The following is a 23955-nucleotide window of genomic DNA, read 5'->3' as shown; positions in this document are numbered from 1 at the left end:
AATTAACATTTATAAAATAATTTCCTTTGGTCATTATGTATAAATAGACTGGGTGGCTCAGCTCACTTTAAAATAGGAAATGTATCATTCAAATCAGCAAGTAAAAACCATGGACGCTGGATGAGCCGAATAAGCAAGAGAGTGTTCATTATTGGCTGATGTCATTGAATTCTCCAGTTCAAATCTCTCTGACATTTACAGGTAGGTTGGCAAAATCCAGGAGTCAATAATGAGAAACCACACCACAGTAACAGTATTCATTCTTCTAGGACTGACAGAAGATCCTCAGTTGCAAGTTTTGCTTTTTATATTTCTATTTCTCACCTACATTTTGAGTATAACCGGAAATCTGACCATCATTACCCTAACACTGGTAGATCCTCACCTTAAAACACCCATGTATTTTTTCCTCCAAAATTTCTCTTTCTTAGAAATCTCATTTACAACCTCCTGTATTCCAAGATTCCTATACAATATATCAACTGGGGACAGAACCATTACCTATAATGCATGTGTGACTCAATTATTTTTTACATATCTTTTTGGGGTAACTGAATTTTTTCTCTTGGCAACCATGTCGTATGATCGCTATGTGGCCATCTGCAAACCCTTGCATTATATGACGATCATGAGCAACAAACTGTGCAAAACAATGGTCATCTGCTGCTGGATGGTGGCACTTATGACTATCCTCCCGCCACTCAGCTTAGGTTTTCATCTGGAATTCTGTGATTCTAATGTCATTGATCATTTTGCCTGTGATGCATCACCTCTCCTGAAGATCTCATGCTCAGACACATGGTTAATTGAGCAGATGGTAATAGTCTGTTCTGTACTGGTCCTCATCATCACTCTCATATGTGTAGTTTTCTCCTATATATACATCATAAGGACAATTCTAAAATTTCCTTCTCTTCAACAGAGAAAAAAAGCTTTTTCTACCTGTTCTTCCCACATGATTGTACTTTCCATCTCTTATGGCAGCTGCATTTTCATCTATGTCAAACCATCTGCAAAAGAAGAGGGAAATATTAACAAAGGTGTGTCACTGCTTATTTCTTCCATATCACCAATGCTGAATCCTTTTATATATACTTTGAGGAATAAGCAAGTTAAACAAGCCTTTAATGACTCACTGAAAAAAACTGCATTTCTCTTAAGAAAGTAAAATAAACATGTTGATAAACCAACTGAAAGGATACACATTTACATAAAACCAAGAAACTATGTTGCAACTTCTTACCTTCTAAACAAGCAGATTGACTTCAGAATGATTTAGTCTTTAATTTTCCTTCCATTCATATACTAAACAACTAATTACTGAACATTGTTTTATGAGGAACAAAATATATCACTTTTAATTCTTTAAAGAGAACCTACCAATATCAAGTCATTCCTTTTACTTCTTTAAATGATTTTCCCAGATATTTCATAATATTGGTATAGAGAAGCCATTTTTATTGAATTATAATTGATATACAATATTTATTACTTTCAAGTGTACAACAGGATGATTTGATATTTTTACACATAGTAAAATCATCACCACAATATGTCTAGCTATGACCCATCTGTTGATTCTCCAGATATCAACATACTAATAAGGAAAGATGATGAGGAATGTTAAACCAATATAGTCAACAACTTAGATGAAATAGAATAGTTAGTTGAAAGATAAAAATTGAGAACCTGACCCAAAACTAAACAGAAAATATGGGTACTTTTCAGTTTTAGAAATTGAATTAATATCTAAAAATCTTTTTCCACAGAAAAGGCCAAAATTGTATTACCTCAAAATGATGTTGACGAATACTATCAAAGGGATAAATAATGCATTTTATGAATATTGTTTCAGAACACATGAAGAAATTATACATTTTTAGTCTTTAATGAAGTCAATATAAACCTGATACAAATACTAGGCAAAGAAATTATAAGAATAAAATTGTGGACAAACACCCCTCATGATCACACATGCAAACATCCTTAACAATTTACTATCAAAGTGCAAAGAAATAAAAATTTTCAAGAAAACTTAGCAAACACTTCCAAAGGAATTGCATGAATAGCAAATTAGCACATGGAAAGAAGCTCAATATCATTAACATTAGAATACTCAAATTGAAACATGTCAAACACTCACTAGAATGGTCACAATTAGAATATAGGCTGACAATATAAGTCACAACAAGGACAGAGAGCAACTGGAACTATCATGCAGTACTGTTGGGCATACATGAAATGATACAACTACTCGGAAAAATATTTTGGCAGCTTCACATAAAATTAAACACAGTTATCATAGGTCTTAGCAACTTGTGGTGTGGTGATTATTTAAATAGATGTATTTTTCAAAATTTCTCAAACTTTATATTTAGAATGGTTGCAATTTATTGTGTATAAATTATATTTTAATAACATTGATTTTAAAAGCAAAGAAAATATCTTCAGCAGGTACTTCACATAAAGAAATATCTTGTGATTTTCCTGCTTGTCCAGTGGTTAAGACTGTACACTCCACTGTAGGAAGCACAGGTCCATTCTTGGTCAGGGAACTAACATCTTTAACGCCATTGTGTTGTTCAGTCACTCAGTTGTGGCTGACTCTGTGATCCCATGGACTGCAGCACGCCAGGTTTCCCTGTCCTTCCTGGAGCTTGCTCAAATTCATGTCCATTGAGTCGGTGATGCAATCCAACCATCTCATCCTCTGTCTTCCCCTTCTCCTCCTGCCTTCAATCTTTCCCTGCAACAGGGTCTTTTTTAATGAGTCAGTTCTTTGCATCAGGTGGCCAAAGTATTGGAGCTTCAGCATCATTCCTTCCAGTGAATATACAGAGTGGATTTCCTTTAGGATTGACTGGTTTTATCTCCTTGCAGTCCAAGGGACTCTAAAGAGTCTTCTCTAGCACCACAGTTAAAAGCAACAGTTCTTTAGCACTCAGCTTTCTTTATGGTCCAAACTTCACATCCATACATGACTACTGAAAAAACCATGACTTTGACTATCTGGACTTTTGTTACCAAAGTAACATCTCTGCTTTTTAATATGCTATCCAGTTTCATCATAGCTTTTCTTCCAAGGAGCGAGAGTCTTTTAATTTCATGGCTGCAGTCACCATCTGCAGTGATTTTGGAACCCAAGAAAATAAAGTCTGTCATGCAGAGCATGAAGCAAAAAAAAAAACTAAATGGCAATTAAGCATGTGAAAATGAGATATGACTACAGACACACAGAGAGGCACCCATACAGATTCTTAATGAGATGTGAATTCTCCATGGGGATTCTCCAGACAAGATTATTGGAGTGGGTTGCCATGCCCTCCTCCAACGGATCTTCCCACCCAGGAATTGAACCCAGGTCTTCAGCATTGCAGGCAGGTTCTTTACCATCTGATCCACCAGGGAAGCCCCCAGGGAGATGTGGAGAAATGGGAATCTTTACACATTCCTCACAGGAGTGTAATTGGTACTTACACTTTGTAAAATATCCTGCATGACTAACAATTGAATCTTAGGTATATTACCACCACAAATGTACACAATTGTATACAAGAATTATATACAAGATATTCTTATCAGATTATTGGAATTAACCAAGAGCTGGCATCTTCAGTGTACATTAGCAGCAGTACCAATCAATTTGGGCATAATTGTACACTGAGATGTTACACAGCACTGAGAAAGAACTACTGCAATGTGCCTCGGTGTTTTTTTTTTAATTGGAGGATAATAACTTTATATACTATTCATGGGGTTCTCCCAGCAATGATACTGCAGTCATTATCTCCTCCAGCGGACCACATTTGTCAGAACTCTTCACTGTGATCCATCCATCTTGGGTGGCCCTGAACAGCATGGCTCATAGCTTCATTGAGTTATGCAAACCCCTTTACCATGATGGGATGACTCTACACATGGACATCATCAGATAATCAACACGGAAATCAAATTGATTATATTATTTGCAGCCAAAGATAGAGAAACTCTACATAGTCAGCAAAAACAAGACCTGGAGCTGACTGTGACTCAGATCATGAGCTCCTTCTTGCAAAATTCAGGCTTGAATGGAAGAAAGTAGGGAAAACCACTAGACCACGCAGGTATGAACTAAATCAAATCCCTTATGATTATACAGTGGAGGTGATGAACAGATTCAAGGGATTAGATCTGATAGCTAGAGTGCCTGAAGAACTATGAATTGAAGTCTATAACATTGTACAGGAAGCAGTGAACAAAATCATCCCCAAGAAAAAATGCAGGAAGGCAAAGTGGTTGTCTGAGGAGGCTTTACAATGAGCTGAGGACTGCAAGGAGATCAAATTAGTCAATCCTAAAGGAAATCAGTCCTGAATACTCACTGGAAAGACTGGTACTGAAGCTCCAATGCTTTGGCCACCTGATGCAAAGAACTGACTCATTGGAAAAGACACTGATGCTGGGAAACATTGAAGGCAGGAGGAGAAGGGGAGGACAGAGGATGAGATAGTTGGATGACGTCACTGACTCGATGGACATGAGTTGAGCAAACTCCAGGAGTTGGTGATGGACAGGGAAGCCTGGTGTGCTGCAGTCCATGGGGTCACAAAGAATCGGACATGACCGAGCAACTGAACTGAACTGAGGAAAGAAGAGGATCAAAATGCAAGGGAGAAAGGAAAAGATATACTCAATGAATGCAGAGGTCCAAAAAAAAAAAAAAAAATACAAGGAGAGATTAAAAAGTTCTTCTTAGATGAACAATGCAAAGAAATGGATTAAAACAGTAGAATGGAAAAGACTAGAGATCTCTTCAAGAAAATTGGAGATATCAGGGGAATGCTTCCTGCAAGGATGGGCACAATTAAAGACAGAAATGGTGAGAACATAAGAGGCGCAGAAGAGATTAAGAGGGGGCAAGAATACACAGAACTATACAAAAAGGGTCTTAATGATCTGGATAACCATGATGGTGTCACTCATCCACAGTCAGACATCCTGAGTGTGAAGTCAAGTGGGAACTAGGAAGCATTACTATGAACAAAGCTAGTGGAAGTGATTGAATTCCAGCTAAGCTATTTCAGATCCTAAAAGATTATGCTGTTAAAGTGCTGCACTCAATATGCCAGCAAATTTGGAAAATTCATCAGAGGCTAACAACTGGTAAAAGTCAGTTTTCATTCCAATCCCAAACAAGGGCAATGCTAAAGAACGTTCAAACTTCCATACAATTCCACGCATTTCACATGCCAGTAATGTTATGCTCAAAATCCTTCAAACTAGGCTTCAGCAGTAAGTGAACTGAGAACTTCCAGATGTACAAGCTGGATTTAGAAAAGGCAGAGAAACCAGAAATCAAATGGCCCAATGGATCACAGAAAATGCAAGGAAATTCAAGAATAACATCTACTTCTGCTTCATTGACTTCAATAAAGACTTGGACTATGTGGATCATGAAAAATTCTTAAAGAGAATTTTAAAAAACCAGACCACTTTACTTGCCTCCTGAGAAACCTGTTCGTGGATCAAGAAGCAACAGTGTGTTCAAAAAAAGCAGAGACATTACTCTGCCGACAAAGGTCCAAATAGTCAAGACTATGGCCTTCCCAGTGGTCACATACAGTTCTGAGAACTGGACTATAAACAAAGCAGAATGCCAAAGAATTGATGCCTTCAAAATGTGGTGTTGGAGAAGACTCCTAAGAGTCCCGTGGACAGCAAGGAGATCAAACCTGTCAATCCTAAGGGAGAACAACCCTGAATACTCACTGAAAGGACTGATGCTGAGGCTGAAGCTCCAGTATTTTGGTCATCTGATGTGCACAGACAACTCATTGGAAAAGTCCCTGATGCTGGAAAAGATCAAGGACAGAAGGAGAAGAGGGTGTCAGAGGATGAGATGCCTGGACAGCATCACCAATGCAATGAACATGAACTTGGGCAGACTCCAGGAGATGGTGAGGGACAGGGAGGCCTGGCGTGCTTGCAGTCCATGGGGTCGCAAAGAGTCGGACACGACTGGGTGACTGAACAACAAGCACAACTCTTAATAAATCACTAAACATTAAAAGAAGAAGAAGCTAAGTGACTCTGTTTAACATTTTTGAACATGTTTTGAAAACTAAGGGATATAATGACTTTGGGTGGTTATTCTTAAAGTCACTAAAAAAAGTAGTAGGAAAGGATGAGTTAGGGTATTCAAATTCCCAGCTCAGATACTGAATTTATTATTTAAAGGTTCCATTTTGCTCTGAAGAAAATCCTCATCTCCTGTAGCTTCAGGGCAGAAACTGCTGAATGTTAACTGCAGAATACAGTCCAGCAAAACTTGTCTCTTCACCCCCAGTGGCAGCAGCATCTTTAGCCCCCAAGATAGTGGCCTCTCTACTCACTTCCATCGAAGGTCATATAACAAGTCTCAACAAATTTAATACATTGACATCATATAACGTATTTACTCTGACTACAACTAGATGAAGCTAGATATTAATAATAAAATATGTGAATATTTTAAACAACACAAAATAAACAACCAATAAGCCAGAGAAGAAATCACAAAGGAAATTAGAAAATACTTAGAGATGACTGTAAACCAAAGCATAACTTTCCAAACTGGCCCAAGTGACAAGAAAGGAAATTTAGGTATGTAAATACCCATCAATAAAGAAGAGAGATCTTAAATCGAGAGCATAATCTTACAATTTGAGGAACTAGGCAAAGGAAAAACTAAAGCTAAAACATGGAAAAGTAAGATAATATAGAAGTATCAGTTCAATTCAGTTCAGTCGCTCAGTCATGTCCAACTCTTTGCGACCCCATGAATCACAGCATGCCAGGCCTCCCTGTCCATCACCAACTCCCAGAGTTTACTCAAACTCATGTCCATCGAGTATAGGAAAATAATAAATATTAAAACAGAGAGAAGTGAAATAGAGAATAAAGTGTAAAGAAATGGCTTTATTTAATCTGTGCTTTGGTCCAAGTGGAGCGGAAAATGAAATAAACAAGCAATAACAAAAACTTAAGAACCAGTTAAAAGACTATATGGCAAGTTAGCACAAACAGATACCACAAAGTTCTGCAATCATTAGAATCAGTCAGCCACAGCTGATATTTTAACTTATTCCCTCTCTAAGTATAGAATTTATAGGCGGTGCTTGGGGAAAACATAACCTTGAAATGCATGTACCTATTTCTTCAATCAATTTTTAATTCATTTCAGTTTGACACAAAACTTAAAGAGTGTCACTGAGCAAGACCTTACGAGACCTCCTAAAAAACACCAACCATGTGCTCTAACTTTTGTCTGTAGAAAAAAATAAGTCAAAGAACAAATTGAATCAGAGCAGTGAATAAATGTGGAGAAGGCACTGGCACCCCACTCCAGTACTCTTGCCTGGAAAATCCCTTGGACGGAGGAGCCTGGTATGCTGCAGTCCATGGGGTCGCAAAGAGTCCCACACAGCTGAGCGACTTCACTTTCACTTTTCCCTTTCATGTATTTGAGAAGGAAATGGGAACCCACTCCAGTGTTCTTGCTTGGAGAATCCCAGGGACAGGGGAGCCTGGTGGGCTGCTGTCTCTGGGGTCTCACAGAGTCGGACACAACTGAAGAGACTTAGCAGCAGCAGCAGCAGCAGCAATGAATAAATGCAGAATGAAAGTATAACAGTCAAACAAGACAAAATAATGATACTTTACCCATTAAACAAAGTCAAAGACCTTTAGTTCTTCCTGAAGGACTATAGATAATAATCTTGAACCATGTCCTTTAACCTGTTGTTCAGATACTGAAAACCCCACCGTATGGAAGAATTTAACTGTGTGCTGCTTACAAGCACATTGACCTCACATGACCCCTTGGACCCAGAAGGCAGACAATGCTAACTCCCCATTACCACAAAACCGTCCAATCAGAAGAAGTTGACCATGCCTTGTTCTTTGAACCTTTACTATAAAACTCCTTACTACCCTCTTCAGGTGGGGACGCACACTTTTGAGGACATTAGTTCCCTTTATTTGAAAAACCAATGAGCTCTTTCTTTCTACTTCATCCAAAACTCTGTCTCTAAGATTTAACATGGCATCAGTGTATAGAGGCTGAGCTTTGATGTCAAGAGAGTGGTGATACACAACTGCTTTCACTCTCTCCCTTCTCAATTTGAATTGCTTTCTTTCTATTATGAAGCATTCTTTTGTGTTTTAAAATTTCATAGCTCCAAAAGTTCGGAGTGTATATTTTCCCACTGCAATTACTTATTGCTAAATAATACATTTGTGAGTGTGTGCATGTGTGCTCTGAGTCATGTCCGACTCTGTGACCCCATGGCCTATAGCCTGCCAGGGTCCTCTGTCCGTGGAATTTTCCAGGAAAGAATATTGGAGCAGGCTGCCATTTCCTACTCCAGGAGATCTCCCAGATCTACCAGATCCAGATTGAACCTGCATTTCTTACATCTCCTGCATTGGCAAGCAGATACTTTACCACTGTGCTACCTGGGAAGCCCAAATAATACATTTTACACTTTTCAATTAAAGCATCCTACTATATTTTTATAGTTATGTTGTCATTGTTAAAAATGATTTATCATTATTACTGAAGACTATTTTATCCATTAGTGTCTTAACTGATATTTTTAAAAAGTAATACACATAAACTTTTAAACAGGTTCCTTGAAGTTACACTATTATATGGTAGAGGCTGTGCCATATACTGGAATGGACATATACCTTGGAGATGAATGCTCCTGGGTGCAAATAATATTTTCCAGCAATTACTAGCAATAGATGGCTATGCTCGATCTATTCAAACATGTTTTGCATAAAAACAAATGCAAATAAAAAATAAACTTTAAAAACAATAAAGAGGGTTGCCAGTGGAAGAATGAGAATGAGAAATGGAGATACAAGAGAAAATTTTTTAAAAATAAGGAAATGGGAATATCTAAAGATGATTATAATACAAAAAGGACCAAGAGACATGACTTTCAACTGTCTACACAGAAGAAGGAAATGGGTATCATTAAACTTCAATTTTGCTATTCCTCAAAAATTTACCCAGGAGACTTGTTTTGAGAATTAGCAAATTTACTAATTTATTTAATTATAAATTAGAAAAGTTTATTACTCTCATTGTATGATTAGCACTGCTATAAGTGAAAAAATGTGAAAAAACATTTTAAAATTAAAAGATATGTGGAGCACTTTGTTATGAATCAATTTTCTTTCCATTTCACAAAAATTGCACTCATCTTATTTTCTCTATATGATTTTTATTCAAAGTTAGAATTTTTAAAGATGTTCCCTCTCTCAAATATTAGTCTTTCATGTTGTATATGGAATTTATTCAACTAACATTTCTTGAAAAAGCAATATTGATCATCTTTGTCTTCACAGGGATTCATATGCACACTAAACACATAATAGTAATACTTGAGACAAAATAGATGGCAAATTCATGACATTTAGGGGAAGCATAGTTTCTGTGGAAATTAGATAGCAAAGATGGCTTGCTCTCTCTGTATCCACACCCTCTGCAATGTGTGTCCCAGCTTCTTTCATGCACAAGTGATTCTGTTTTTCTCCCTTGAATGTTGGTTGGTCCTGTGACTTGCTTGCCTAGTAGAACTGTGTTCAGTTCAATTCAGCCACTCAGTCATGTCCAACTCTTTGCGACCCCATGAACTGCAGCAAGCCAGGCTTCCCTGTCCATCACCAACTCCCGGAGCCTACTCAAGCTCATGTCGATTGAGTCGGTGATGCCATCCAACCATCTCCTCCTCTGTCATCCCCTTCTCCTCCTGCCTTCAACCTTTCCCAGCATCACAGTCTTTTCAAATGAGTCAGTTTTTCTCATCAGGTGGCCAAATTATTGGAGTTGGGGATATTGTGTATAGGACTTCAGAGGCCTTGCCTGCTTCCATTCTCTCCCCTGGAGCCTCATGGTCTTACCATGTGAACAACTGTTAGCTGGAAGATAAAACACCATCTGGAAGAGGGTTCATTTATCTTAAAGAAGAGTCACTCAATCTCTAAAGTTGTGAGTGAGGCCTGACCTGACAATAAGACATAGCTATCCTTAGTGACAGTCCTATAAACAAACCCAGCCAAGATCAGCTGATATCTGTCAAAGACAGAAACACTCCACTGACTCAGAAACTCAAGTTTGAAACCACTGATTTGAGGATAATTTGTTATTGCATAATAACAAACTGCAGAAAGTGACAGCTGCCCATACACAGGGTTCCACACAGAGCCCTAGGGAGGGATGCAGGGAAGGAAATCTTTGTAAGAGGTGATGCCTTGAATGCCACCCTAGAAATGAAAGTCAAAAACATTCCAGTCTGGACCATTGCAATTTATGGTGAGAAATGTGAAAGGCATAAAATAACCAGATGTAGGACATCACTCCTTGAGAAATACTAGTAAAGGCCATACCTTGTTTTATCAATGTTAAAGATAATCTCTGCCTTTATATTGAATGCCTTGTCTATATCACAAGGCTTCCTTGTATTTTGCTGGTTTAATTTTCTTGATATTTAAGGACTTTAATTTGCTGCGATTTGCTGGCTCATGTTGACTCAAATTAGTGATATTTAGGACTTCCATTGTACTATGTGTTTCAGTACTAGTCTTGATTTATCATCTCAAGGATGGTTTCATTTTCTCAGCATATTTTTATAAAATCACTGTCACCTCAGTGATGAACTAATGTACAGGATTCTTCGCTTGAATGAGAATCCAGTGAATCTAAATATTTGGGCTTTAAACTTTCTTTTACAAGGTACATGTGTATCTTCAGGTGTCTAAACTCTTATTTTCCTCTCTAGCAAAATAATCCTTTCCTTTTGCTCAAACTAAACCATTATTATCTTCTATTATTCCTGCTTGAAAAGAACAATTCTAATCATATGTGTGTGTGTGTATATATATATATACTTTTTTTGACATTTACATGCAAAACAAGACAATAGATGCTGTCACTCCATTATTTTACTATCAGTTCAAGAATTCAATTTTTTTCCACATAAGATTTACTAGTTATTTTATTTGGTCACAGTGAGATTAGAGTTTAGGTAAGGCCCTTTTCCTAGAAATTCACTTTCATATTCTTTTGATATGAGTTGTCATCTTGTAGAAAGTTTATTTTCAACAAGAGTTGAAATGAAACAACTTGTCTATTTCAACAGGCATTGAAAAGATGGCTTTGGATCCAAGATTAAATAATAACAGTGGTATAAGAATGTTAGTATAAACAACAGCACACCAGGGCACATTAGTTAAGTGATGAAGCCTGTGACTTCAAGGCCAAATGCTCTTTTTAAATTTATATTTTATGCTGAGTTTCAGCATTCCTTTACTTCCTTGAAACCATGAAATTCTTTTGATTAAGTCTGTAAAAGCTTCTTTCACTTGCTTGTTCCTCGGGCTTTAAATTTATGGGTTTAAAATGGGGGCAACTGAATTAGTAAGCACCAACAACCTTATTAATTGTCCCTTCATCTTTTGCTGAAGCTTTGACATAGATGAAGATACAATTACCATAGGTGATAGAAACCACAATGATGTGAGAAAAACAGGTAGAAAAGGCCTTCATCTTTTGCTGGGCAGAAGGAAACTTTATGATGGTCTTGATGATGTATATATACGACAGAACTACACACAGAAATGTCCCAAAGTTAGTCAACACAGCAAGGGCAACAACCAACTGTTCTATGAACCTTGTGTCTGAACAAGAGATCTTCAGCATAGGAGAAGCATCACAGAGAAAATGGTCAGTGACTATAGTCACAGAACTCCATGTTTAAGCCCAGGCAGAGTGATGGAAATATGACCAGCCAACCTGCTATCCAACAGCAAATAACAAGTCTTCCACAGACTCTGCTGTTCATGATGGTTGCATAAAGTAAAGGTTTGCAGATGGCCACATAATGGTCATAGGACATGATGGCCAGGAGAAAAAAAATCTGTTCTCCAAAAAGAATAACAAAAAATAGTTGGGCAGCACAGCATTGTAGGAAATAGTCTTGTCCCCAGTTGATAAGCTGTATAAGAATCTGGGAATGCACAGCGTGGTGAATAAGGTTTCTAAAAAGGAGAAGTGTTTCAGGAAAAAGTACGTGGCAGTTTTAAGGTGAGAGTCTACTAAAGTGAGTATAATGATGGTCAGATTCCCAGTTACACTCAATAAGTAGGAGACAAGCAGAAATATAAAAATCAGAACCTGCATTGGAGGGTCATCTGTCAGTCCAGGAGTATGAATGTAGGTAATGATGTATTGTTTCTCATTGCTGACTTGTACTTCTTCTCAAGCTCCTCACAAAGCCAAGTGAAACTGAACTGAGAAACCTTGTATGAAATTACAAGGCCATGGCCATTGGGTAAAAAATAAATCTAATCAATGCAATGAATCGTCATTTTCTTCTTTGACTTGACAATGACCGATCATAACTCTGGAATTCTCAGCTCCTTTAATGTGCATCACATTAACAAGTTGCTTCCCTTGTAGCCCAGTCGGTAAAGAATCTACCTGCGATGCAGGAGACTCAGGTTCGATTCCTGGGTAGGGAAGATCCCCTGGAGAAGGAAATGGCAACCCACTCCAATACTCTTGCCTGGAGAATCCCTTGGACAGAGGAGCCTGGTGGGCTACAGTCCGTGGGTTCGCAGAGTTGGACACAACTGAGTGACTGACATGTGTGCACACACACAGACAGGTAGTGCTGGAAACCCAAAACACATCACGACGTGGGGCAGAGGCTTTTGCCAAATGACTGAGAAGAGTTTGAATACTGTCAGAAACACACTATAAAAGAGGACAGTATATAAGATGTATCTAATATATCATGTCCTTGTTCCAAACCCACAGATCAGGGGAAAGATAGATGGGAGAGAGTCAGGAGATTGTGCAAATATAAATAATTGAAAAAAAATGTTCAAATCTTAGAAATGAAGCAGGAGAGGGCCTGTCTTTACAATCTAATTGTAAATGTGTTTATCTAAAAATTTGAGTGGAGAGCAATTGTGAATAGCTCCAGAAAAAAATGAAGCAGCGAGACCAAACTGTAAACAATGCTTAGTTGTGGATATGTCTAGCAGTGAAAGTAAAGTCCAGCACTGCAAAGAACAGTATTGCATATGAACCTGGAGTGTTAGGTCCATGAATCAAGGTAAGTCGCACAAGGTCAAACAGGAGATGGCAAATGTGAACATTGACATCTTAGGAATCAGTAAACTAAAATAGATGGGAATGGGAGGATTTAGTTTAGATGACCATTATATCTACTACTGTGGATAAGAATCCCTTAGAAGAAATGGAGTAGCCCTCATAGTCAACAAAAGAGTCTGAAATGCAGTGAAGTGAAGTTGCTCAGTCGTGTCTGACTCTGCAACCCTATGGGCTATAGCTCACCAGGCTTCTCCGTCCATGGGATTTTTCAGGCAAGAGTACTGGAGTGGGTTGCCATTTCCTTCTCCAGGGATCTTCCCAATCCAGGGGTTGAACCTGGGTCTCCTGCATTGCAGGCAGATGCTTTACCCTCTGACCCACCAGGGAAGCCAGTAGTAGGGTGCAGTTTCAAAAATGACAAAATGATACCAGTTCGTTTCCAAGGCAAACCATTCAGTATAACAGTAATCCAAGTCTATGCCCCAACCACTAACGCCAAAGAAGCTGAAGTTGAACAGTTCTATGAAGACTTGCAAGACCTTCTAGAACTAAAACCAAAAAAGGAGGTCCTTTTAATCATATGGGATTGGAATGCAATCCAAGAGGTACCTGCAATAACATACAAATTTGCCTTGGAGTACAAAACGAAGCAGGGCAAAGGCTAATAGAGTTTTGCCAAGAGAATGCACAGTTAATAGCAAACACCTTATTCCAACAGCCTAAGAGATGACTCTACACATGTACATCATTTTAATGGTCAACACTGATTAATTATATTCTTTGCAGCCAAAGATGGAGAAGCTCTATAAAGTCATCAAAAACAAGACCTGGACCTGACTGTGGCTCAGATCATGAGCTCCTTACTGCAAAACTCAGGCTTAAATGGAATAAGGTCAGGAAAACCACTAAGCAATTCAGGTATGATCTAAATCAAATCCTTTATGATTATACAGTGTGGGTGGTGAATAGATTCAAGGGATTAGATCTGGTAGAAGAGTGCCTGTAAGACTATGGATGAAGATTTGTAACATTGTTCAGGAGGCAGTGATCCAAACCATCCCAAAGGGAAAAAACTGCAGGAAAGAAAGTGGTTGTCTGAGGAGGATTTACAAAGCTGAGGAAAGAAGAGAAATGAAAGGCAAAGGAGAAAGGAAAAGATATACCCAACTAAATGCAGGATTTCAGAGAATAGCAAGGAGAGATAAGAACGCCTTCTTAAGTGAAAAACACAAAGAAATAGAGGATGAACATAGAATGGGAAAGACTAGAAAACTCTTCAAGAAAACTGGAGATACCAAGGGAATGTTTCATGCAAAGATGAGTACAATAAAGGACCGAAATGGTAAGGATGTATCAGAAGTAGAACAGATTAAAAAGAGGTGGAAAGAATACACAGAAGAACTATACAAAATGATATTAATGACCCAGATAACTACAATAGTGTGGTCACTCACCTAGAGCCAGACATCCTGGAGTGTGAAGTCGAGTGGGCCTTAGGAAGTGTTCTTACAAACAAAGCTAATGGAGGTGATGAAATTCCAGCTAAGCTATTTCAAATCCTAAAAGATGATTCTATGAAAGTGCTGCATTCAATATATCAGCGAATTTGAAAAACCTCAGCAGTGACCACAGAACTGAAAATGTCAGTTTTCTTTCCAGTCCCAAAGAAGGGCAATGGCAAAGAATGCTTCATACTACCCTACAACTGTGCTGATTTTACATGCTAGCAATGTCAAGCTCAAAGATTTTTCAAGCTAAGCTTCAATGTACAAGAACCAAGAACTTCCGGATGTACAAGCTGGGTTTAGAAAAAGCAGAACCAGAGCTCCAATTGCTACCACTGTAGAAAAAGCAAGAGAATTCCAGAAAAGCATTTACCTCTTATTCATTGACTATGCTAAAGTCTTTGACTGTGTGGATCACAATAAACTGTGGGAAATTCTTCAAGAGTTGGGAGTACCAGCCCACCACACCTGCATCCTGAGGAACCTGTATGCATGTCAAGAAGCAATAGTTAGAAGCGGACATGGAACAATGGACTGGTTTAAAATTGGGAAAGGAATGCAACAGGCTGTATACTGTCATTCTGTTTATTTAACTTCTATGAATAGTACATCATGCTAAATGCTGGGCTTGATGAATCAAGCTGGAATCAAGATTGCTGGGAGAAATAATAACAACCTTAGATATGCAGGTGATACCACTCTAATGGCAGAAAGTGAAGAGTAACAAAAGAGCTTCTTGATGTGGGTGAAAGAGAAAGCTTAAAGCTCAGCTTTCAAAAAACTAAGATCTTAGCATCTGGTCCCATCTCTTCATGGCAAATAGATGGGGGGAAATGGAAGCAAAGACAAGTTTTATTTTCTTGGTCTCCAAGAAAACTGTGGATGGTGACTGCAGCCATGAAATTAAAAGACACTTGCTACTGCCAAGGCAAGCTATGAAAAACCTAGACAGCATATTAAAAAGCAGATATATCACTTTGCCAACAAAGGTCCATATAGTCAAAGCTATGGTTTTTCCAATAATCATGTACAGTTGTGAGAGTTGGACCATGAAGAAGGCTGAGCACCAAAGAACTGATGCTTTCCAATTGTGATGCTGGAGAAGACTCTTCAGAGTCCCCTAGCTTGCAAGAAGATCAAACCAGTCAATCCCAAAGGAAATCAACCTTGAATATTCTTTGGAAGGACTAATGCTGAAGCTGAAGCTCCAACATTTTGGCCACCTGATGCAAAGAACCAACTTATTGGAAAAGACCCTGATGCTGGAAAAGATTGAGGGCAGGAGAAAATGCGAAGACAGATGAGATGGTTGGCTAGCATCACTGAATCAATGGACGTGAATTTGAGCAAACTGTGGGAGATAGTGAAGGAAAGAGGAGCCTGGCATGCTGCAGTTCATGGGGTCAAAAACAGTAGGACATGACTTAGCAACTGAACAACAACAACAAAAGCTTTACAATGTTGTGTTTGTTTCTACCAAATACCATATGAATCAGCCATAAGTATACACGTACCCCTTCTCTCTTGAACCACCTTCTCACCCCTCTATGCCCTCATAGAGCACAGGGCTTTGTTATGCAGCACCTTCCCATTAGGTATCCATTTTACCTGTGGTGGTGTATATAAGTCAATGTTGCTCTCTCAGTTGATCCCGACCTCTCCTTCCCCAGCTTTGCCCACAAGTCCTTTCTCTACATCTGTGTGGCTATCCTGCCCTGCAAATAGTTTCATCAGTACCATTTTTCTAGATTCCGTGTATATGGATTAAAATATGATTTTTCCTCTCTCTAATACTTCACTATTTATATTAGGCTCTTTGCTCATCCACCTCAGTTCAACTGACTCAAAGTTGGTCTTTTTCATGGCTGAGTATTCTACTATATATACGCATAGCAACTTCTTTATCCACTCATCTCTCAGTGAACATCTAGTTGGCTTCCATGTCCTGATTATTGTAAATAGTGCTACAATGAACATTGGGGTACATGTGTCTTTTTGAAGTATGGTTTTTTCAGGGTATGTGCCCAATAGTGGGATTGCTGGGTCATATGGTACTTTTACTCCTAGTTTTTTAAGGAATCGCCAAACTGTTCCCTATAGTGGCTGTATCAATTTACATTTCCACCAACGGTGCAAGAGGATACCCTTCTCTTCACATCCTCTCCAACATTTAATGTTTGTCAATTTTGGCTGATTGCCATTCTGATTGATGTGAGGTGATACCTCATTACAGTTTTGATTTTTATTTCTCTCAGAATGAGCGATGTTGATCATCTTTTCATGTGTTTCTCGGCCATCTGTATGTTTTCTTTAGAAGAATGTCTGTTAGTGTCTTCCACCTTTTATATATATATACACATATGTATGCATGTATGTATGTATATATATATATAATTTTACTTATTTATTTTTGACTGTGCTGCCTCTCCCATGCTGTGCACGCTTTTCTCTGGTTGTGGCAAACAGGGATTACTCTCCCACTGTGGCGTGCAGGCTCCCACTGCAGTGGGCTCTCCTGTTGCCGAGCACAGTGGTTGCAGCACGCTGGCTCAGTAGTTGAAACTCCTGGACTGTAGAGCACAGGCTTGATAATTGTGGTGAATGGGCTTAGTTGCTCCACAGCATGTGGGATCTTCCAAGATCAGGGATCGAATCCCTGTCTCCTGCATTGGCAGGCAGACTCTACCACTGAGCCACCAGGAAAGTCCCCGACCATTTTCTAGTTGGGGTGCCTGTTTTTCTGATATTGAGCTACATGACCTGCTTGTATATTTTGGAGATCAATCGTTTGTCAGCTGCTCTGTTTACAAATATTTTTCTCTCATTCTGAGTGCTGTCTTGTCTTCTTGTTTATAGTTTCCTTGTTGTGCAAAAGCTTTTAAGTTTAATTGGGTCCCACTTGCCTACTTTTGCTTTTGTTTCCATCAGTTTAGAGATGGATGTAAAAAGATCTTATTGCAATTTATGTCAAACTGTCCTGCCTATGTTTTCCTCTAAGAGTTTTATAGGTTCTGGTCTTATATTTAGGTCCTTAATCCATTTTGAGTTTATTTTTGTGTATGGTGTTAGGAAGCGCTCTAATTTCATTTTTTACATATGGCTGTCCACTTTTCCCAGCACCGTTTATTGAAGAGGCAGTCTTTACTTCATTGTATATTTTCCCCTCCTTTGTCAAAGATAAGGTGCCCATAAGTGGATGGATTTATCTCTGAGCTTTCTATCTTGTTCTATTAATCTATATTTCTGGCTTCTTTGCCAGTATGATACTGTCTTGATTACTGTGGCTTTGTAATATAGTCTGAAGTAAAGAAGGTTGATTTTTCCAGCTTCTTTTTTTTTTCTTTCTTTTTTTCTTTCTCAGTAATGCTTTGGCTAATCAGGGTCTTTTGTGTTTCCATACAACTTGTAACATTTTTCATTCTAGTTCTGTGAAAAACACCATTGGTAATTTGATAGAAATTTTGGATGTCACAAGCAAAAAATATTGCACAAAAGAAGATGAATACAAATACATAGTGTATTAACTATTTCAGAGGAAGTTCAAAAGCAAGCCAATGTAATATATGGTAATAGAACTTAGAATAGCAGCTACTTTTGATTGAATCTTGACAGAGGTTAAAATAAAGTTATTTTGATTGCTGGTGGTTATATGGTTGTCTATATTTATAAGGAGTAGTTGACCAGTAAAGCTCAATTTTGTGCTCTGATAGTAATGTGCTATATACCAATACGTTGTTAAAAGTGAAACAGAAATTTCCAGAAAAACAAAAACAAGGTGAATTCATCACCAGTATACCAACACTAAAAGAAAAAAATAATAAAGTGTCCTTTATAACTAATAAAAATAATGAAATGTATTCTTGAAAGTGCTATAATTAATAAAGCATAAAGGATAAAATAGATGAAAAAGTTAAATACACATTTTCTGTGATAATAATAAAACCTTACAGTGTTTAAATACATAAAGAATTTTTAAAACAAGAAAAATTTCTGGGGAAAAGTAATATTTCCTCACATAACAGTTAAAAAGATTGAGGGCTTTGTTTTCAGTAAATTTCCTTTATCTGAAAATAAAGAATAGAAGGAGTCCTATAATAATTCATTGTTTTATTATCACTTCAGACTCTGTAAGTGTGGGCAAGTTAGACTCACACCTTTTAAGTCCTTGAAGAATTAATCCAGTTTAGAAGATACCAATCCAGGCTTTAACCTTTGAAAAGGAAAAAAAAAAAATCCAAATTCTATCCAAACATCAACTACCCTCTCCTTACAAATGAGGCCGATGGATGTGTCATCTACCTTGACTGTGGCAATAGTTTCACAGATGTATGCATAAGTGCAAACTCATCAAATTGTGTATGTTAAACGTGCACACTTGTGTACATCAATTGTACCTCCCAATAAAGCTGTTGAAAAAACATAAGCAGAATTGAAACTTGGGGAGAATTTGTAATCTTCTTTACACTTTTAATGCACTAGTGCTAAAGAATTTTATTTCACAAATTAACATTCTAGAAATATTTTCTAAGAAATCTGTACCTATAAGTTGTAAGAACCTATACGCTGGAAGAATATTTAGTCGTCTAAACTTGGGACATCAACGTTATGGAGGTTTTTTTTTAACTAATTTATTTATGTTAATTGGAGGCTAATTTACAATATTGTCGTGGTTTTTGCCACACACTGACATGAATCAGCCACGGGTGTACATGTGTCCCCCATCCTGAACCCCCTCCCACATCCCTCCCCGTCCCATCCCTCAGGGTCATTACTAGAGCACCTATACTGTCATTTGATCTTAGATGATGTGTATTAGATATAATACCTAAATACCTGGCATTGGAAAAATATTAGGACACAAATTTTAATTGATGCGTTTAGAGTGGTCTTGGCAATTTATTTAGTACCCTTATTGGGAGTAAATTTTAATATATATATATGGTAGACCGAGAAAAATATTCAAAGGCACTGATGATGTGAAAATAAAATGGTAAAGGTGGAAGTTGTTCAGTCTTAAAGAGAACTGATCTTCTCTCTTGAGGGGTGTAATCATATGATTTGTTAACCATTGGCTTAATATGAAGCCAATTTGATTAAGAAAAATAGTTAATGGAAATGTGGTAATAATTAAGAAGAAATATATAGTCTCTACTCTCCATATTCTCTCTAAATGGAGGTTCTTCCTATTATATAATAATTTTCAGAAGTTAAAAAATACATGAGTCATACAATTATTCAATGAACACATGTGCAGTATTTTATTTAACTAATTTAAAATAATTTAAACAATCATACGGCTGCAGTTTCAGAGGAGAAATCAAAGAACAAGCATATAATCAAAAGAGTGCTATTCAGTATCTATTAGAAAGTGAGCAGAATTTAATTAATATTAAACAGTGCCATAACTATTTAATGTTATTTAAATAACTATTTAATTATTTAAATGTTAAATAGCTCCATACATATTTGCTTGCAGGAGAGAGTAATTTCATTTTCCTGATAATTAAATGATTTTAGATGAATACATTAACAGTTAGATTGGAAAGAAAGGCAGGCACTTTCCTATTTTATTGCTAAGATTTGGACATTTCTTCCAATCATTTATTTGTGCAATTTCTGGACTTCTACCTATTCTGCCTGAGATGGGTGGATTTTGAACAAGGATATGATATACTTTATTGACTATGCCAAGGCCTTTGACTGTGTGGATCACAATAAACTGTGGAAAATTCTGAAAGAGATGGGAATACCAGACCACCTGACCTGCCTCTTGAGAAACCTGTATGCAGGTCAAGAAGAAACAGTTAGAACTGTACATGGAACAACAGACTGTTTCCAAATAGGAAAAGGAGTATGTCAAGGCTGTATATTGTCACCCTGCTTATTTAACTTATACGCAGAGTACATCATGAGAAACGCTGGGCTGGATGAAGCACAAGCTGGAATCAAGATTGCCGGGAGAAATATCAATAACCTCATATATGCAGATGACACCACCCTTATGGCAGAAAGGGAAGAGGAACTAAAAAGCCTCTTGATGAAAGTGAAAGAGGAGAGTGAAAAAGTTGGTTTAAAGCTCAACATTCAGAAAACTAAGATCATGACATCTGGTCCCATCACTTCATGGCAAATAGATAGGGAAACAGTGGAAACAGTGTCAGACTTTATTTTGGGGGGCCCCAAAATCATTGTAGATGGTGATTGCAGCCATGAAATTAAAAGACACTTACTCCTTGGAAGGAAAGTTATGACCAACCTAGATAGCATATTAAAAAGCAGAGACATTACTTTGCCAACAAAGGTCCGTCTCATCAAGGCTATGGTTTTTCCAGTGGTCATGTACGGATGTGAGAGTTGGACTGTGAAGAAAGCTGAGCGTGGAAGAATTGATGCTTTTGAACTGTGCTGTTGGGGAAGACTCTTGAAAGTCCCTTGGACTGCAAGGAGATCCAAACAGTCCATCCTAAAGGAGATCAGTCCTGAGTGTTCACTGGAAGGACTGATGCTGAAGCTGAAACTCCAATACTTTGGCCACCTCATGCGAAGAGTTGACGAACTGGAAAAGATCCTGACGCTGGGAGGGATTGGGTGCAGGAGGAGAAGGGGACAACAGAGGATGAGATGGCTGGATGGCATCACTGACTCAATGGACACGGGTTTGAGTAAACTCCAGGAGTTGGTGATGGACAGCGAGGGCTGGCGTGCTGCGATTCATGGGGTCGCAAAGAGTCGGACCCGACTGAGCGACTGAACTGACTGAACACCGTCCCTGGAGGAGCACACGGCAACTCACTCCAGTATTATTGACTGGAGAATCCCCTTGGACAGAGGAGCCTGGCGTGCTACAGTCCATCAAGTAGCAAAGAGTCCAACATGACTGAGCGATTAAGTACAGCACATGATATACCCTGATGCTAGGAAAGATTGAAGACAGGAGAAGGGGACAACAAAGGATGAGATGGCTGGATGCCATCACAGACTCAACAGACGTGAGTTTGAACAAACTTCAGGAGATAGTGAAGGACAGGGAAGCTTGGCCTGCTGCAGTCCATGGGGTCGCAAAATGTCAGACATGATTGAGTGTCTGAACAACGTGATGTATTAGATCCATCCTATTCCATTTCCTCTTTACATTGTCTTTTCTACAGACATATTTCAGACTCTCCAAAGTCACTTAAACAGTCTGTCCCAAGTAGTAGGGTGGAATTAGATTTCTAGCACTGTCTATCTAGGGATATATAAAACTCACTAACTTGAGATTTTCTTACTGGGATATTCAAAGCCATCTTTTCAATACTTATAGAATAAAACTGATATTTTAATCTTCATTTACTTGCTTACTTTCTCTCTCTAGTTGACTCAGAACTCAAATAAGAAATAAGGGTGAAATTCATCAGATCCCATAATCCCAGCAGTACCAAAGAGAGACCCAAATGCTTTCGTGATAAACAAGCTGTATTACATACTGGCAGCAAACTGTGACAATACCCTTCAGAATTCTAAAATGTAGGTGGGTTTGACTCAGGAATTCCTCTTCTGATAACATTAAGCTAAGGAAATAAGGATGCTTATATAAAATATTTAATATTATATTTATAGTAGTTAAATATGAGAATCTATATTAAATAATGGTTTATGCATTGAAAGAGTATGGTAACAAAAAATTGTGATGCAAATATATGTTTTACCATGGAAATAATTACAGATATTGACTTAGAAACTGACTTTATGTATACAACTTATCAAGTATATAAAATATACATATATAAATATTTTCCCATTGAAAACATAGACATAAAGCAACTTTGATGTGTTTTCTCAATGCTTTATTATATGAGTTGAAGAGTACCCAGAAATATCTTTTCATCAGAACATTATTGTTTTACACTTAGAATGTATCTAACAAAATTGTTGCATCTTATTGTCTCCAAGGACCCAATTCCCACTGCTGCCTCTGTCACATATTTTGCCAAAATTCAGTGCATATTAGATTCATTAGTCATGTTTGAGGTTTAGTCACACTTTATTTATCCACACAGAGGAAACCTGAACATCCATAAGAGTCTAAGATAATAAAACATTCATCTTACTTCACTGTGTAAAAAACTATCTTTGCCAAGAGATATCAGAAATTATATTTTCAAAATCTATGAATGTATTTCTCAGACATTAAAAATAATGACTTTTTATTTCAGCTTTGAGACATAAAAATTGTTTCTTAGATTTAAAGTGGAATAGAATCTTTAATGAGAGTCTGCTGACAACTCAGTACTATCCACTGCAAAATACTGTGAACGTGTATGCCCTCATGAGAGGGGCATTTGTGCATGTATTTAAGACCACTTATAATTTCAGTTTCATCTTGGGGACAATGAAGATTACACAGTCAACTAGAGCCATGGTTACCTTCCACTAGAGTAAGTATGTTCTTCTTTGGCAGTATCAGTTTTTTTTTCTTCCTTCAACATGCTAGTTCCTTAGTTTCTGCAAAACATCAGACTTATCTATTTAAATAAACATCTGAGATGGCAATGAATTAATTTGGATATCTCCAAAAAGAAAATAGTTATTTCTAGTGTTTTTTAATTCATGGACATAAGTTTGAGTAAACTCTGGGAGTTGGCGATGGACAGGGAGACCTGGTGTGCTGCAGTCCATGGGGTCGCAAAGAGCCAGACTTGACTGAGTGACTGAACTGAACTGAACTGAGTGTTTTTTTGTACCAGAAGAATGAAATATGAAGGGATTAGACTCACTGGAAATATTTATTACATACATCATTGCCGGGGTCCAGCCCCGGCAGGATCCAGGGGAACCCTCAGGATGAACGGCGTCGGCGAGAGAGACACGTAGGACCGGCCTTGATAGGGCCAAGTCTGCTAGGGAGAGAGAGAGTGAGACAAAGCTCGGGGCTGAGTCTGGAGTTTATTTTCGCACGGCTCCTTTATACCCTTAACAACATCTTTGGGGGAAGTGCATATCGCTTACACACAGGGCATCTCAAAACATTACAGCAACTTGACCTTCAACAGAAACTGGATGTCACCCACATACTTTTCGTTCACAAGAGTCTTTCTTATCATTTGGCCTTCAGGCCTGCTAACATTTTATGGCTTGCACCTGGTGTGACTTAAGCAACTTCAGTAGCCGACCCTGTTTTTCTTATAATTAATCTATTTTCTTTCTAATAGGCGTCATCTCTATGGGAACTAGATAGGATTACATTTTTACAGAACAGAACTGCGAAGGACAGCAGAAACAGCAGATATGGCACAAAACAGGCTCTTAGTCTAAAAGTTAACT

At 38.0% G+C, this 23955-nt stretch overlaps 1 protein-coding gene and 1 pseudogene across 1 annotated transcript; one reads left to right on the top strand and one right to left on the bottom strand.

Annotated features, from left to right (window-relative positions):
- The first annotated feature begins 229 nt into the window (after positions 1-229).
- Positions 230-1168, top strand: LOC133042756 (olfactory receptor 6C68-like). The gene has a single exon (XM_061123670.1). It carries the CDS (start codon positions 230-232, stop codon positions 1166-1168), a length of 939 nt encoding a protein of 312 aa, XP_060979653.1.
- Positions 1169-7827: 6659 nt separating this feature from the next.
- On the bottom strand, positions 7828-12267 carry LOC133043497 (olfactory receptor 6C2-like; annotated as a pseudogene).
- Positions 12268-23955: the final 11688 nt, after the last annotated feature.

Source organism: Dama dama, chromosome 3 (genome assembly GCF_033118175.1).
Source record: "Dama dama isolate Ldn47 chromosome 3, ASM3311817v1, whole genome shotgun sequence".
Taxonomy (NCBI): Eukaryota; Metazoa; Chordata; class Mammalia; order Artiodactyla; family Cervidae; genus Dama; species Dama dama.
Note: the sequence above shows the minus strand (reverse complement) of the source record. Positions and strands in the feature narration are given on the sequence as shown.

What these genes read in the sequence shown, in the direction of transcription:
- LOC133042756 (XM_061123670.1), top strand. Translation starts at nt 230, where the DNA reads ATGAGAAACCACACCACAGTAACAGTATTCATTCTTCTAGGACTGACA.